Source organism: Lagenorhynchus albirostris, chromosome 12 (assembly GCF_949774975.1).
Source record: "Lagenorhynchus albirostris chromosome 12, mLagAlb1.1, whole genome shotgun sequence".
Taxonomy (NCBI): domain Eukaryota; kingdom Metazoa; phylum Chordata; class Mammalia; order Artiodactyla; family Delphinidae; genus Lagenorhynchus; species Lagenorhynchus albirostris.
In genome coordinates this window covers 41174127-41187477 of record NC_083106.1, presented here as the reverse complement: position 1 = coordinate 41187477, position 13351 = coordinate 41174127, and the positions used below count along the sequence as shown (strand labels likewise).

The window sequence follows — 13351 nt, the reverse complement described above, 5'->3', positions numbered from 1 at the left end:
CCTAGGATTCCATGTGGCTTCTTATATTCTATCAAAATAACTGTCTTGCTGAAACTTCTTCAATCACAATGTTAACAATGTTATGGGACTTCTTCGACCATCTCTTTAATGTTATTACGTGTAACCCAGTGACACAGTTGAAGGTTATAAAATTGTTTCTTGTCTCTTCTTTCTCCTTCTCTCCCTCCCCAGTAGCAAACTATGATAAAACACAAACAAAACCCATCTGATCCCCCATCTCAGTCTACTACCTTCTCTGCCTCTTTCCCTTACCTGTATAGCCAAATGTCCTCAAAGAGGGGTTTTCACTCACTCTCTCAACTCCCTTTCACCTCACTTCTCCGGAATCTAGCTTTTGCTCCTGCCATTTACCCTGACTCTGCTTTTGCAAAGACCATTTTCTAGTCGTTAAAACCAACAGACACTTTTCATTATTTCCCTTTAATCCCTACAGCACTTGACACTGTTGGTTGGCTGCTCTCTCCTTGACGCATTCTTCTTTCACAACATCATGCTTTTGGGGATCTATAACTCTACTTCTCATTCTCATCCAAGGTCTGCGTGCCCTTTAAGTGTTGGTGCCCCCCCCCCGCAAAGTTCTGCTCACAACTCTATTCCTTGTTGTTTCATCCACAGGCCTTTGGCTTTATTTATCTCATATATGCCATACTCCACTCCAGACCCTTGTTTAACTGCTTGTTATTCCAGAGAAACTTTAATTTCAATATACCTGAAATCACACTGCATCTTTTGCCCACACTTCATTTTTCTTCACATTCCACACATATCTGTCACCAACTCCCAGCAATTCTACATTTTCACTCTTTATTCCCTCATTTCTGTTCCCATGAACAATTCTTCCTTTCAGTCCTCATCTGAACCAATTCAATAAATCTTGAATTGGTCTTGCTGTTAGTCAGGTCCCCATATTTTCTGAACAAATTGCAGCCAATATGCTGACTAAACAGTTTAAAACCTAACCATGCTATTTATTACCTGCTCCAAATACTAGAGGATCAAGTTGAATTCCTTACTAAGCATTCCAGGCCATTTGTAGCATAAAGAGTACAGGTTTCAACCTTTACGAGTTGTGTGTGTGTATGTATGTCTGTATAGTGGGGGGATGACAAAGAGGAGGAGTTCAGGTTTTTCATCTGGGTGGTTGAAGGGTTAAAAATGTTAAAATTATACTGTCTAATACAAGGTCGGTGCTCTCTTATTATGCCCCATGGTCCTATAGGATTACACTGAGTTCTTTAGATGCAGCTGGCCTGCTCCTTCCTGACTGTTGTTTCAGCTTGTGCCTTAACCAGACAGACCAAAGGTGGGGCTGTTTAATTCCTATTCATCCTTCAATATTATATATATTATATATATACAGTATTATACTTGAGTACCACTTCCATATCCAGCTTAGGTAGCTTGACACCGTAGGCAAGTAGACACCACTTAGGCAGCAATCACTTCCTCTTCTCCACTCCCAATGTACCCTCCATAGAGCTGACTGTGGCCCTTCTGATACTGCTGTAAAAAACCACTTGGTACTGAACTATTTCAGCGAGTATATGATTAGCTCCTTGAGGCCAGGTGTTCATCTTTGTATGCCCATAGTCACCTGCAAGAGTTCTAATCATCAAATCTTTGGTAAATAAACGTCCAAATTATAAGATATGTATAAACTAGGGGCAAGAAAATGAGCTTATAACTGTGTTTTCTGAAATAAGCATTCACCATTTTTTGTTGGAAAATTCAATCTCTTAGTTGAAGAAAAAATTCAAAGCAAACATTTTATAAGAACTTTTTCTCAGGATAATTTAAAGAACACACTACCAGCCATGCATACTCATATGCAGTGGTTTATTCCTTGAAGATTTTGTGAGGATTAAATGAGATCATCTTTCTACTGGCCCCTCAGCACAGTGCCTGACACACAACAATCATTTAAAAAGTTGGTCTTTAACATTATTATAATCATTCATAGATCATGTTCACCCAGGTTCTTCTAAAATCTACATTACTGAGTCAACTATAATTACTGAGTCAACTATATTTAGCACTCTTAGAAATGGATGCACTCTTTCAGGCCACGGAATACAATACAGTAGTCTGCCAAGGTGGACTGAAAACTTAAGGTCTCATTAACATGTGATAGTGGTTAGTTGGGTCCATGTTCATGTGTCAGTACCAAATTGCCTATTTAGAAAACTAACAAGCTGGCTTCGTAACACTGAGCATAGATGCTGTACTAGAAATCCTAGGTTCTCAACTATCAGAATAATTTTAAAAAACAATATAAATAAGTTGGCAGTATTTTATATACTTGAAAGTCCATAATTTCCACGTGTTTTCATTCTAGCCTTGTAAACTTAGAGAACACAGTTACAGTTATACACGGAAATGAAACAAATTAACAGGTTATATTTCCCTGTCCTGATTTTGTTATTGAAGTAATTTAATATTGTATGATTATTTTGTAGTAAAACTTTTTCTGGCAAGTCTTACCTGGAATTAAAAAGTATTTAAAAGTTAAAACAAACTTACTAGCAAAAAAGAAAGACTGTTTGTTCTAACAAAATTTATTATGCAATAATTACAAAGATTAAAGACTCTCCCATCTCAAATAAAAATAACTGTTATAATTACACACATAATACAGTACCTTATAGAGTGATTCCAATAAATATCACAGGAAATACAGGGCATTTTCAATTGGAGAGACAAATACTTTCACCGTGTCTGACATAGGAAACCCTGTTCACATAACAATCTGCATAAGGTCATGCTTTTAGTAACAGTCCGCCTAGAACTGTGCCAAAGCAATTCTTTCAGAATGTGAAGTACCGGGCAAACCACTCCTGGCGCTGGGGATCTGGAGAAGCCACCGGGGAAGCTTCACTCTGAGGAGGACTGAATTCATAAAAAGAGAGACATGTAACCCAGCATTAAGCTGTTTTGCAAAATGAAGGGAAAAGCACATAAAACATCAGTGCAGATGACCACAACTGGTTCCCTACGTTAGGAGATGCATTTTAAAGATCTGCTACTTCCTCTACACTGGACTGTGTTCTCCACTCCATGAGAGTGCAGCAGCAGCTCAGATGAAGTCCGTGAAGGAGGAGCCACATTACAACAATTACAAGAAACAAAAAAATCAAACAGTTGAGAAAAGTCAGGTGACCTTCTTGGAATAAAAAAGTTCAGGAGGAACTGTAGGAAATAAGAGAACCAGGTAACATTCTTCTTGTTCAGCACCTTTTCTCGTTTAGTTAATTAAAAAAAATTTTTAGAATCTGACACAAGCATTTCTTACAGATGTGTCCTTAACTATAACTAAATTAAGTAACTAAACCATGGTATAATATTTTTATATATGTATGTTTATATTAAACTTTCATAATTCCATAAGCAGATACTCTAGGGGAAAGGAGTACATTAAAATGCCAATTTCCCCTCCATCTTCAAAGTTATATAATTTATACTTATCTTAACTCTAACTAAAGATTCTTTGGGCTAGTTAAGAAAATAAAAGGATCCCTACCGTCTTTGGGGGAAATTACAAGGCACGCAACAATGTGTAATGGAAACTCCAGTAGTCATGTTCCTTGAGCCCATGCACATGCATCTTACTGATACCTGAACATACCCATGCACAAGGGAAAATAAGCAACACAAAATATTTAGCAGGAGACACATTCAAAGGTGTATTTGACTATTTTTCATTCTTGCTATTTTTTTCTATTTAAAATAATGTCATTAACTAGTCATTAATCACTTAGCCTAGAAAAAAAAAGTAGTCTACCTGTATGATTATTACTAGTGACACTGAGACTTAGTAAGAATAAGTCAAAAAATAAATTTTAAAATAGCACAAGATCAGTAATAGTAAGGTAAGCACAAAATGACAGCACTTTCTGACTAATTATTTAATGGATAAACAATTGGATTTCATTCAAATTTTACTTGTTAATACATTTATTCAAGGACTCTGAGATAAAACTGGAATATTAATTATAAAATTTTTTTCATACTTCTATCATTAAGTTCCCAGAGCTTATATATTTTTTATTTTGGCAATAAGTGCATATATATTTATAAATAAGCAAGGGAAAAATAAACAGATAAGAAACAAAAGCCACTTAATAAAAAATATCTTGAATATCTGTAATAAGGGGGATGGATTATTAATGAAAAACTGGTGATAATTCTAAAAATGAAGCACCGGTCCATAAATATAAATATTAAAATTATAAGCATATGAATTACATTAGTACCTCTTTAAGCATTTAGAAAATTGACAAGGAAACAGAAAAAATCTTTTTAACAGAGTTAAAAAGGAGTTCTCTAGAGATGTGGTGAATATATTTTGAAAATATTTCACAGTAAAATTTCTTTTCCTAGGCTGTTCTTAAAGTAGTAGATTTCTGCAATGTAAGAAAGTAAATTTCTCAAGTTAAAAAAGAAAAATCACTGGTGAGACGGGGCTCACCTCAAAAGTGTCTTGGGCTCTTTGGGTGGCACTGGCTGTGGAAGTGGTTTGCTGCTGTTGAACTCAATATCGTGGACTGGAGAATTAGGAATGGGATCCAGGCGGTTAGGATGTCCATTGCCCACTCCACCAGATTCCAGAGCACTTAGATTGGGAACACTCACAAACCTGTTTGTTGGTGATTTATTGTTCTTCTTCTTTTGCTGTATTAAAAATAATACATGTAAGGACGAATGAGAAAATAGGAACAATAGAAGATACAAATTTGGCATGGGAAAATTTCGGAAGCTGGATGTTAAGATGAACCAGTGTTACCCAAAGTGCGGTCTGGGGATCCTTGGAGGTGCTCTTTATCTACATGGAATCCTCACAGACAGACATGCTGCTAGGTCAGAAAGAATGAGGAAGAAATGTTTAGGAATGGTTCATGGGGAGGAGAGGAGGGGGTGGAAAGAAGGCCAAGGGATAAAGAATATTGGGAGGAAAAGGGAAAGGGGGAAACAGCAGATCTCATGGATACCATGAGATTAAACGGGTTTAGGCTAAAATTAGGAGAAGGTGAAAAGTTAACATAATTTTAAAAGAGAGGTCTGTGAACTTTAGCCATCTGTCAAAGGGAGGCAGTCCTTGCCTGGAAAATAAAAGGACTGAGAAAATGCTTGGCAAAGTAGTTTGAATCAAATCTCACATTTCTACCTAAGACTTAGAGCTGACCTAGAGAAATCCCTCTCTGAAGAGGGAAGATGAAATCTGTATACTTAAGTCTCAATTACCAATTAATTGGTAGTATTACCATTAGCTCACAATCTTTGAAAAAAAATTAAAGGTTATAAAACAAAAGCGATCAATGTTTTTTTCTTTTAATTGGTCTTTAAAATTGATGGATGAAAAGAGCAATACAATTTCAGATTATTAAAATCTATCAGCTTTCAAATCATTAACTTTAGTCTCTATTCATCTGTAGATTCAATGAACATCATCTTGCTTTGTGTAATAAAAATTAACATAAATGTGTGCTAATTTATGAAATAACTTTTTGCAAAATGATTCCAGAGTTTGAAAAAAATGCAATTAATAGACAAGATGGTCCTTTCCCTTTGCTTATAATGATCTCAACTATCTAGACATTGTCCTTTGTCATTTTCTGTGAACCACAAAGTCTCTGAAAAGAAGCCTATTTTAGCATAACTGCAAAAAGAAAGGAAGAACAATATCTTCTTCAGAATTATTTGTGAAAATTGAGTCCCTAATTTACAAAGATGTATCTTTAGCATTTTCTTGTTCTAGTCATGAGAGGGCATAATTAAACCTACTTAAGGTTTCTATTTTAAGAAATCAAAAGTATCATTGGTAAAGTTCTACAGTAATGGTTTTGTGGCTAAAATGTAATTCCAATAAAATAGGTAAAAAGGAAATATTTCTAATCTTGTTTCAACAAGTCTCATAACCTAGCTTTTTAATTAAAAGCTTATTTCACCCTAAATAATGAATTTAAAAACTGAAACTATATTCATTCATTCACCAATTTTTTTTTTGAGAGGCCTTTATGTGCCAGACACTGTTTTGGACTCCAGAGATACAGCTATAGGTTTCCTGACTTTAGTCATTCCATTTTGCAAATCATTCAAGTCATTCTGTTTTAATAAACATTTAAGTTTAAAGTTTGGAGCACTTTAAGTTGTGAAGAAAGGATAGATTCCATCTTCTTAATAGAGAAGTTTTATGAGCTTTGAAAGCAGAAATTTTTCTGGCTAAGGGCCTAAGAGAAATTAGATATGATGTGCAAATTAATTAAATCTGAATCCAAAACATAGCTTTAGCATGGGCATTTTTATTTCTACTACTGATTCCTGCTAAAAGATATGTAATCCCTATAAAGCCCATATACATAATTATTCATTCTTTATTACTTGCTTTATTCACTAGAATAATTTGTAGTAACTTATAGAAAACATGATGAAATTTTGCAACTGAACAAATATTTACTTAGTACTCACTATACCTATAGCACTATGATGGGAGTCATAGGAAGCTCGGGTACAAAAATGTATAAGACTTAGCCATGTCCATTTCATTTATCTGCAAGGCTCTTCTATCTGTCCTAAGACAGCAACAAAATGTAAGAATAGGTCATGTTCAATTTTAATTGTCAAGAAAGGTGATTAAGACTGTGAGAAGTAAGGCCCTTCTCTGAAGATTAGTGGGCAACAAAATACATGTCCAACCCAAGGCCCATTAAATGGCAGGCCTTAAGTCAGGGAGAGCTGTTGGGTATACAGGGCTTGGGGTACTTTTCAAGACCCCATAGAGGACAGTGAACACTAAGGAAATGACAAGAAGTTATCCTGAAGCGACTCAGAAGTGAGTTTTCTTTTTTTTAAGATATAAGAAAACAAAATGGTATAACCAAGGTTTTATAATATTAATAAAATACTGTTTTAAGGAATATGAATTCTCAACAAATAAATGAATATTATTAGCATCTCATTTGAAAATGAGTGTATAAAGAATTCATAGATTTTAGTCCTAGATTATTAAATTTAAGAAAACATTTTTGGAAGCTTTATCTTCTGCTGCTCTTAATATTTTATAAAAATTTTAATCAAGTTTTAAACCATATTCCTATTTTACAATGTTTACAGCACATACCTTAGTCAGTGGATTAATAACACCAACAGTAGGACTTGAGTTAAACACTTTGTTGAAGTTAGTTTCTCGATTGACTAATTCCAGCTGATAAAATTTATTATCCTCCTATGAAAAAGAATTACAAACATTTCTTAAACATTTTCTATTGAATATTTAAAAACTTCATTGTATAAATGCCATTTCATTCAAAATTTAATATAAAACCTGAATGAAAATTTATATACCTTATTCAAAGATTTCTAGACCTGTCAGGTCTAGAAATCTTAGAAATCTTAAAGTCTGCTGGTGGGTGAGTTTTCAACACATTTCAAACCCTGTGCTCCAGGATTCTTCTCTACCCTTTCATACCTTTTCCCTCCAAGGCTAGAGCTAAATGTTTTATTTGGCTCATCTCTTTTCCAGAGGGCTGACTGTGCATTTTGAGCAGGCTTAACCTGCATTCATGGAGCTGCTCTGTGCATGGCTGAGTTGTTTCCAGACATGAAGATGGCACTATGGTATATCATTATGCTTGAGTACTGGAAAAGTATTTGATCTTGCCTAATCTCCTCTGTGAGACGTCAATGTATTACAGCAATGGTAACCACAGAACAGAGAAAAAGTGAATGGCCCATGCAGAGATAAACCCTTTGCCTTTGGCTTCACCAACAGGTGCTAATTGAACAACCAGACTTCCTATGTGTAGGAAGTAAACACATAAGTCAATGGATCACTGTGTGTGTGAAAGGCAGGGTTGTGTGCTCTAGGAGAACTAGATTTTCAACCCCCTCCTAGTTACCACTGACCATCATTAATCTCAGCCCATGTGCCTCACAGTCCACAGACTTAGGGTGTAGTGAGAAGAGTGTAGACCATTCCCTGGCTAGAATTGGAAAATCAACAGCTATTTCTACCATAGATGAAACGTAGTAATACATTTGCTAATTTCATATGTAGAATATAAGGTAATTTTTCATGACTCTACTGTTGTCAGATAGAGACAGAGCAAGCTATGATGCCTGTGCTCATGTTCACAAAGCTTGGAAAATTGGGTGGTTATTGGGATGAAGTAGCACATATTCTGTCTTTCCAATGCCTGCTCCTGGGTTCCATCTATGAACCCCAATCAACTACCTGTTGCTTTTTGGCAGGAACTTCTAGTCCCATACAACAGGATGGCTTTCCTAAATGCTAAGAGAAGTAAATATGTTAAGGAAAAAGGACTTCAGAAATAAATGCTCTTAGGCTCTCTTTGCATGCTAATGTCCAAAGTTTTCATGAAGAGATCAATGAGTAAACAGAATGATTAGCACTCTATTTCTAGTTTTACTGATTTTTATTTGTTAGTGGCAGTAAAAAGCAATATTTTAATTATTGATCAGGTCATATAATTTTAGAAGACTCTGAAATGTTTTATGAATTTTAAAACATCTGTGTTTTTTTAATTCTTGAGGAATAATGACTTTAATGAAGGCAGTGTATTTATTGTAAAATCTGTATTTTCTTCCCTGATGGACTTTTCAGAGCCGCTAACATCTCAGTGTGCACTGAGACTCTCAAGACAGAGCCTGTAGCTTTTCTTAGGCTAGAACCCTAAGAAAATAGAATCCTTTTTCCATGAAGTATGTCTTTGGATCAGGTTTTAGTGGGACACACTTTAGGAAGTTAACAGGACTAACTGGAAGTGTGCAATGCAGGCTTGTGCATGTATGTGTTGACCGTTCTTTCCCATCCAATTCTAATTCTACATGTACAATACACACACACACACTTCAATAGTATATTAACTGTACACTGGCAATAACATATTATTAAACATTCAATATGTATTAAAAAGTATTTCTTTTTAAAAATTACTGAAAAAAGACACAATCTCCTTACCATAATACCAAATTTAAAATTACTTTGTATTTCTTATCCTCATTCATAAACATTTTAATAAACGTTCAATCACAATACATATATTTTGTACTTTCAACTTTTGTTTAGCATTACTTAAAAATATTTTCTCATGTTTTCCCAATCAACAGTCTACAGATTACTAACATGGTTACACCAGAACCCCCTACCCCCCAAACCCAAACAACTTACCATTAGTTTCTTTATGACCTGATCTCTTTCTGTAAGCATGGCTTTTAATTCTCCAATCATCTGTAAATCTTCTGGTTTTGATTCTCTCATTAGATATTTTTCTTCCATCTCTTCTAGTCTAAAAACAAGAAAACCTTTCATTGATATGATGCAGACATCTTTTGCGATGCCTATATTTTTCAAATTGGTTCAGTTGAACACACAAAAATTTAAAATCAAACTTTTTCCGTTAAAACTTGTAAGCATAATAACATGATTGCCTCAAGAGGTAGTGTTATGAAAGGCTCTCCAAGTGCAGATGATGTTATTAAAGGCTTTGCAGATTACTTTGGAAGAATTCACTCATTTTTAAGTCATTTAAGTGTATATGGGAATGAGGTGAGGTATGCTCTGTAGAAGAAATAATATACTGAATAATACTAACCTAGCAATGCAGGCTTGATGCTGGAAATGTAGGCTTATTATTAGGAGAACTTACCACATATATGATATTGTGTGATGACATAAAGTTTGTTAACATATATAAAAAGGACAGAAGATACAGAGGAAAGGGGTACAAAGGACACACACATATGACATCATTCTTTCCTGGTTTATGGGAAATGCAGTTTACAAATTCTGCATATCAGTTAATACACTGAATATATAAACTGGAAAAAAAAAACCCAGTTCATCAGATAAAAGAAGAATCATATTTCCTTCTAGGCCTGTTCTGCCCTGAATGAAATGAGAAGGTAATAGAACTAAATGCCACTGAAGACTCTAGAATAGAGGCCATTTTTTATGAGCAGAGGTGCCATGGACCCTGCAGAGTCTAAGAATATAGCACACGGCAGAATGAAGAGGGTGCAAATGGAAACTGCTAGTGTAGTTTGAAAAAAAGCACTCTCGATTTTAGAAAATTCAAATAATTAGAACAATCTTAAAACTTGTTTTCCAAATACGAAGAATAAACTAAGCTCAACAAAATTATGGTTAATGAAGAGTCACAGAAAAATTTATTCAGTCAACAAATATTAAGTAACTTCTAGATGATCTATCCTCTAGGTATCAGTGATCCACTCCCACCCTCCAGTTCCAGAGGCATACCAGAATCTGTGCATTTGAGTACTTTTAGTAAATTCCACTAACTCAGCTCAAGCCAAAGACTTGGAGATAACATTTTTGGCTCCCTACCCAGCCCCATGGCTAAAGTTCTAATCTGGGAAGTAGGGAGGTATGAGGGAGAGGAAGTGTGGGGTTAGGGAGTGACTCTCAGGATCAGTTGGGACTTCGTCAGTTCAGTGTGAGGCTAGTTTCATTATCTTCACTTTTGTTCTTCTGTGACAATTCACTGAGCTCACATAAACTAACCTTGCATTTTATCATGATGTGGCATTATATGGGCAAAGTTTTATATTTTATGGGCAACGGTTTTGAAAAGCTTGAGAAACGTGGAAAAAGGCATTTGCGTTTCATACCAGAGTAGCCACAAGATGTCACTGGAGTACTTTCTTTATCAGTAAAAACAAGGTACAAGATTTTTGAACTGTTTCCTGCAGCTGAACAAAAATACTTGGTAGTAAATGGTCACTAAAAAACTCAATTTAAAGCCTTATTTAAAACTATGATGTCTTAGAATAATTCTGAATGTTGCTTTTAAGTATGGAAAATTCAGAAAGCATCTTCTTGGGGTGTAAATAAATACATGTACTTCATTTGTAAAGTTAAAAAAAACAAAAACAATAACTATTATGTTTTTTTGTTCCAGTACAATGAGAAGTTAAGGTAAAGTGAGTCTAAAATAGTCAGTTACTATCCCTGAACCACCTTTTTTGCATAATAAAGGTCTCTGAACTTAAATTCCAGTGTATGTTTTTGTTTAGTTTCAACATTCTTTACCTACAAAATTATTATCAGTTAATCTTCTCCACAAAATACCTTTACAGCACCAAAAAATTTTTTAAAAGATACCTGGATAGTAAAGGGAAAAAAATAATTGATTAAACTGAAGAAACATCCATATAAACACAAATGGGAAAGCATTAAAGGAGAGAACAAGTAATATGATGTAGATTTAACCTGCAAACATATTCCAAGAATTATTAGTCTTTCAAAATCCTGATGGGGGAAGCACACTTCGTCCTCTTCTGATGCCCATTCACGCCAACACCGGGCAGTCAACATTTTCCCTTTCAGTTGCCCCACTCAACTCTCTAAGCCAGCTGCTTCCCAAAGACTAGGTGTGAACGACTAGTGATACAGGAGACAGTTTAGTTTGTTCTCCTTTAATCTTTCTGACCACAAGGAGAAAGTCTGTTAGGTTCTGTGTATCTTGACTGGTCTTCATAGCATATATGCTTATTACGCTGTTTCACAGCACTCAGGCAGGCCTCAAGCATCAGTGCTAGCCAGGATCTAATAACACTGTTGTATTTTCACGGAAGTCACATTTATATAGTTATGGCTTAACTTCTATTTAGAATAATGGGTGAAATTTTTCAGTAGTGATAATGGTTTTACTGCAGAGTTAAAAATTTAACAGGAAAAGTTGATTAAGTTAAAACAAGTCAATTAAAAATATTAAGACAATAATATCATAGGTAGCCAGAAATGACCAAATTCCCAAAGGCTGTATAGGAAGGATTAAAGCCTGGGAAATAACTGCCTTGAGGGAACCACACAAGTACATACAGACTTTTACTCAAAATACAGATTCCCATTAGAAGTAATACAAAGAGAGGACAGACAGAAGTAGAACATATAAAATTATTAATTAGGGTCACTGCTTGATTCTCCCCAGGCACGCATGCCCTGATTTTTTTTTTTTTTTGGCTCTGAGAATATATAGGTCAGTGTCTATGGCTCATGGATAACACAAACCAAAAATATGAATGCATAAAAAGCTGTGTAAAAAAGTTTCCCAGTTGATAGTCCTTCCACACTTTTAAAATAAATGACAAAAAAAAATCAGTAAGTTGAGATTTTAGAGCCAAACAACAGTATTATTAGTCACTAATGACTAATTTCTAAAATATGACTAAATTCTAAAATAGTCATATCTATTTTAGAATTTTAATTGTATAAAATGAAAGAACTCTAGTATACTATCTCCTACAGCCTTAAGGTAAAGGAAATATAGTAATTCAAGCAGCTTAACGTCAAACTTCTCTTTCCCATAAATTACAGGCACAGATTCAGACTTGTGACAATAGAAAGACTTCATCCTTACCTCACAAGATTATGAAAATAAGCTGTATGGTATTAGGGTATTATTATAACTATTAGGGTATTATAGATTTAAAAAACTCAAACAACTTTTAAGGAATAAGTAATTCTGGTGTGGTGGAGAGCTTCTTTTTAATCAGGTATTACTGACCTACTTAAAGTCCAAGTACAGAAACTCAAATGTTTCCCCCAATAAGAAATTACCTTTTGGCTTCAGTACAGTGAGAAGTTAAGGTAAAATAACCCTAAACAATAATAATCTCTGAACCAAACTACCTTTTGTGCATAATAAAGATCTGCCATGACTCCAAGTTCTGTGTATATTTACATTTAGCTTAAAGTTCTTTAAAACAGCCCATCCTCATTTGTTTCTAAAACAAAAACCACGACATATTTCTTAGATACAATGTTTTTACTAAGATACTATACCACTCAAGAAAATAAAACAATTTCTGTAGCATATCTGAAAACCTAAGTAGACTTTAATACCCAGCACTAGAGGATTTCTAGTAATAATTCCGTAAGAGACACAGAACTCTTACCACCATTTCAACGATGTTTAGAGGGTACGGTCCCTCCTTTAAACTTTTGTCCCCATTTCATTTCCCTGGAGTCCAACGAGGTTTGGGGCAGGGACAGAAGAAATGTCCAGCTGCTCCAGAGGCCCCTCAGCTGCAGGCTTCAGGTGGCAGGCTGACCCGTGCCCCTCCAGTCCCTCCACCATACCCACTGCCAAGAATCCACAGGGCTTTGCCGATTTTGAAGTTTTAAAGTCAGCATGCAGTTGATTAGGAACTTCAGTAGGGTACCCTTAGTTCTCTGAAACAGGCTGAGAGTAGTTCAAAAGTTGTTCTCCCCAGTTCCTTAAACTGGAATGGACCCTCCCTGCTTTCCATCTGTTTAAATCCAAACCACTCAGCAGATCCCAGCAGGCTGCAT

The 13351-nt window shown here is 35.2% G+C and overlaps 1 protein-coding gene across 3 annotated transcripts in view; it reads right to left on the bottom strand.

Moving 5' to 3' along the window:
• Positions 1 to 2558: 2558 nt before the first annotated feature.
• FAM184A (family with sequence similarity 184 member A) overlaps positions 2559 to 13351 on the bottom strand; it is a 120269-nt gene continuing 109476 nt past the window's right edge. For 2 of the 3 annotated variants that reach the window (XM_060167576.1, XM_060167577.1), the window contains 4 exons: positions 9206 to 9323; positions 7136 to 7240; positions 4487 to 4689; positions 2559 to 2907 (listed from right to left, as the gene is read on the bottom strand). In XM_060167576.1, the coding sequence (XP_060023559.1) occupies positions 2826 to 2907; positions 4487 to 4689; positions 7136 to 7240; positions 9206 to 9323 (508 nt within the window). In that variant the 3' untranslated portion in view covers positions 2559 to 2825. The remainder of the gene's footprint in view (positions 2908 to 4486; positions 4690 to 7135; positions 7241 to 9205; positions 9324 to 13351) is intronic. The other variant, XM_060167578.1, reaches the window with a different exon arrangement.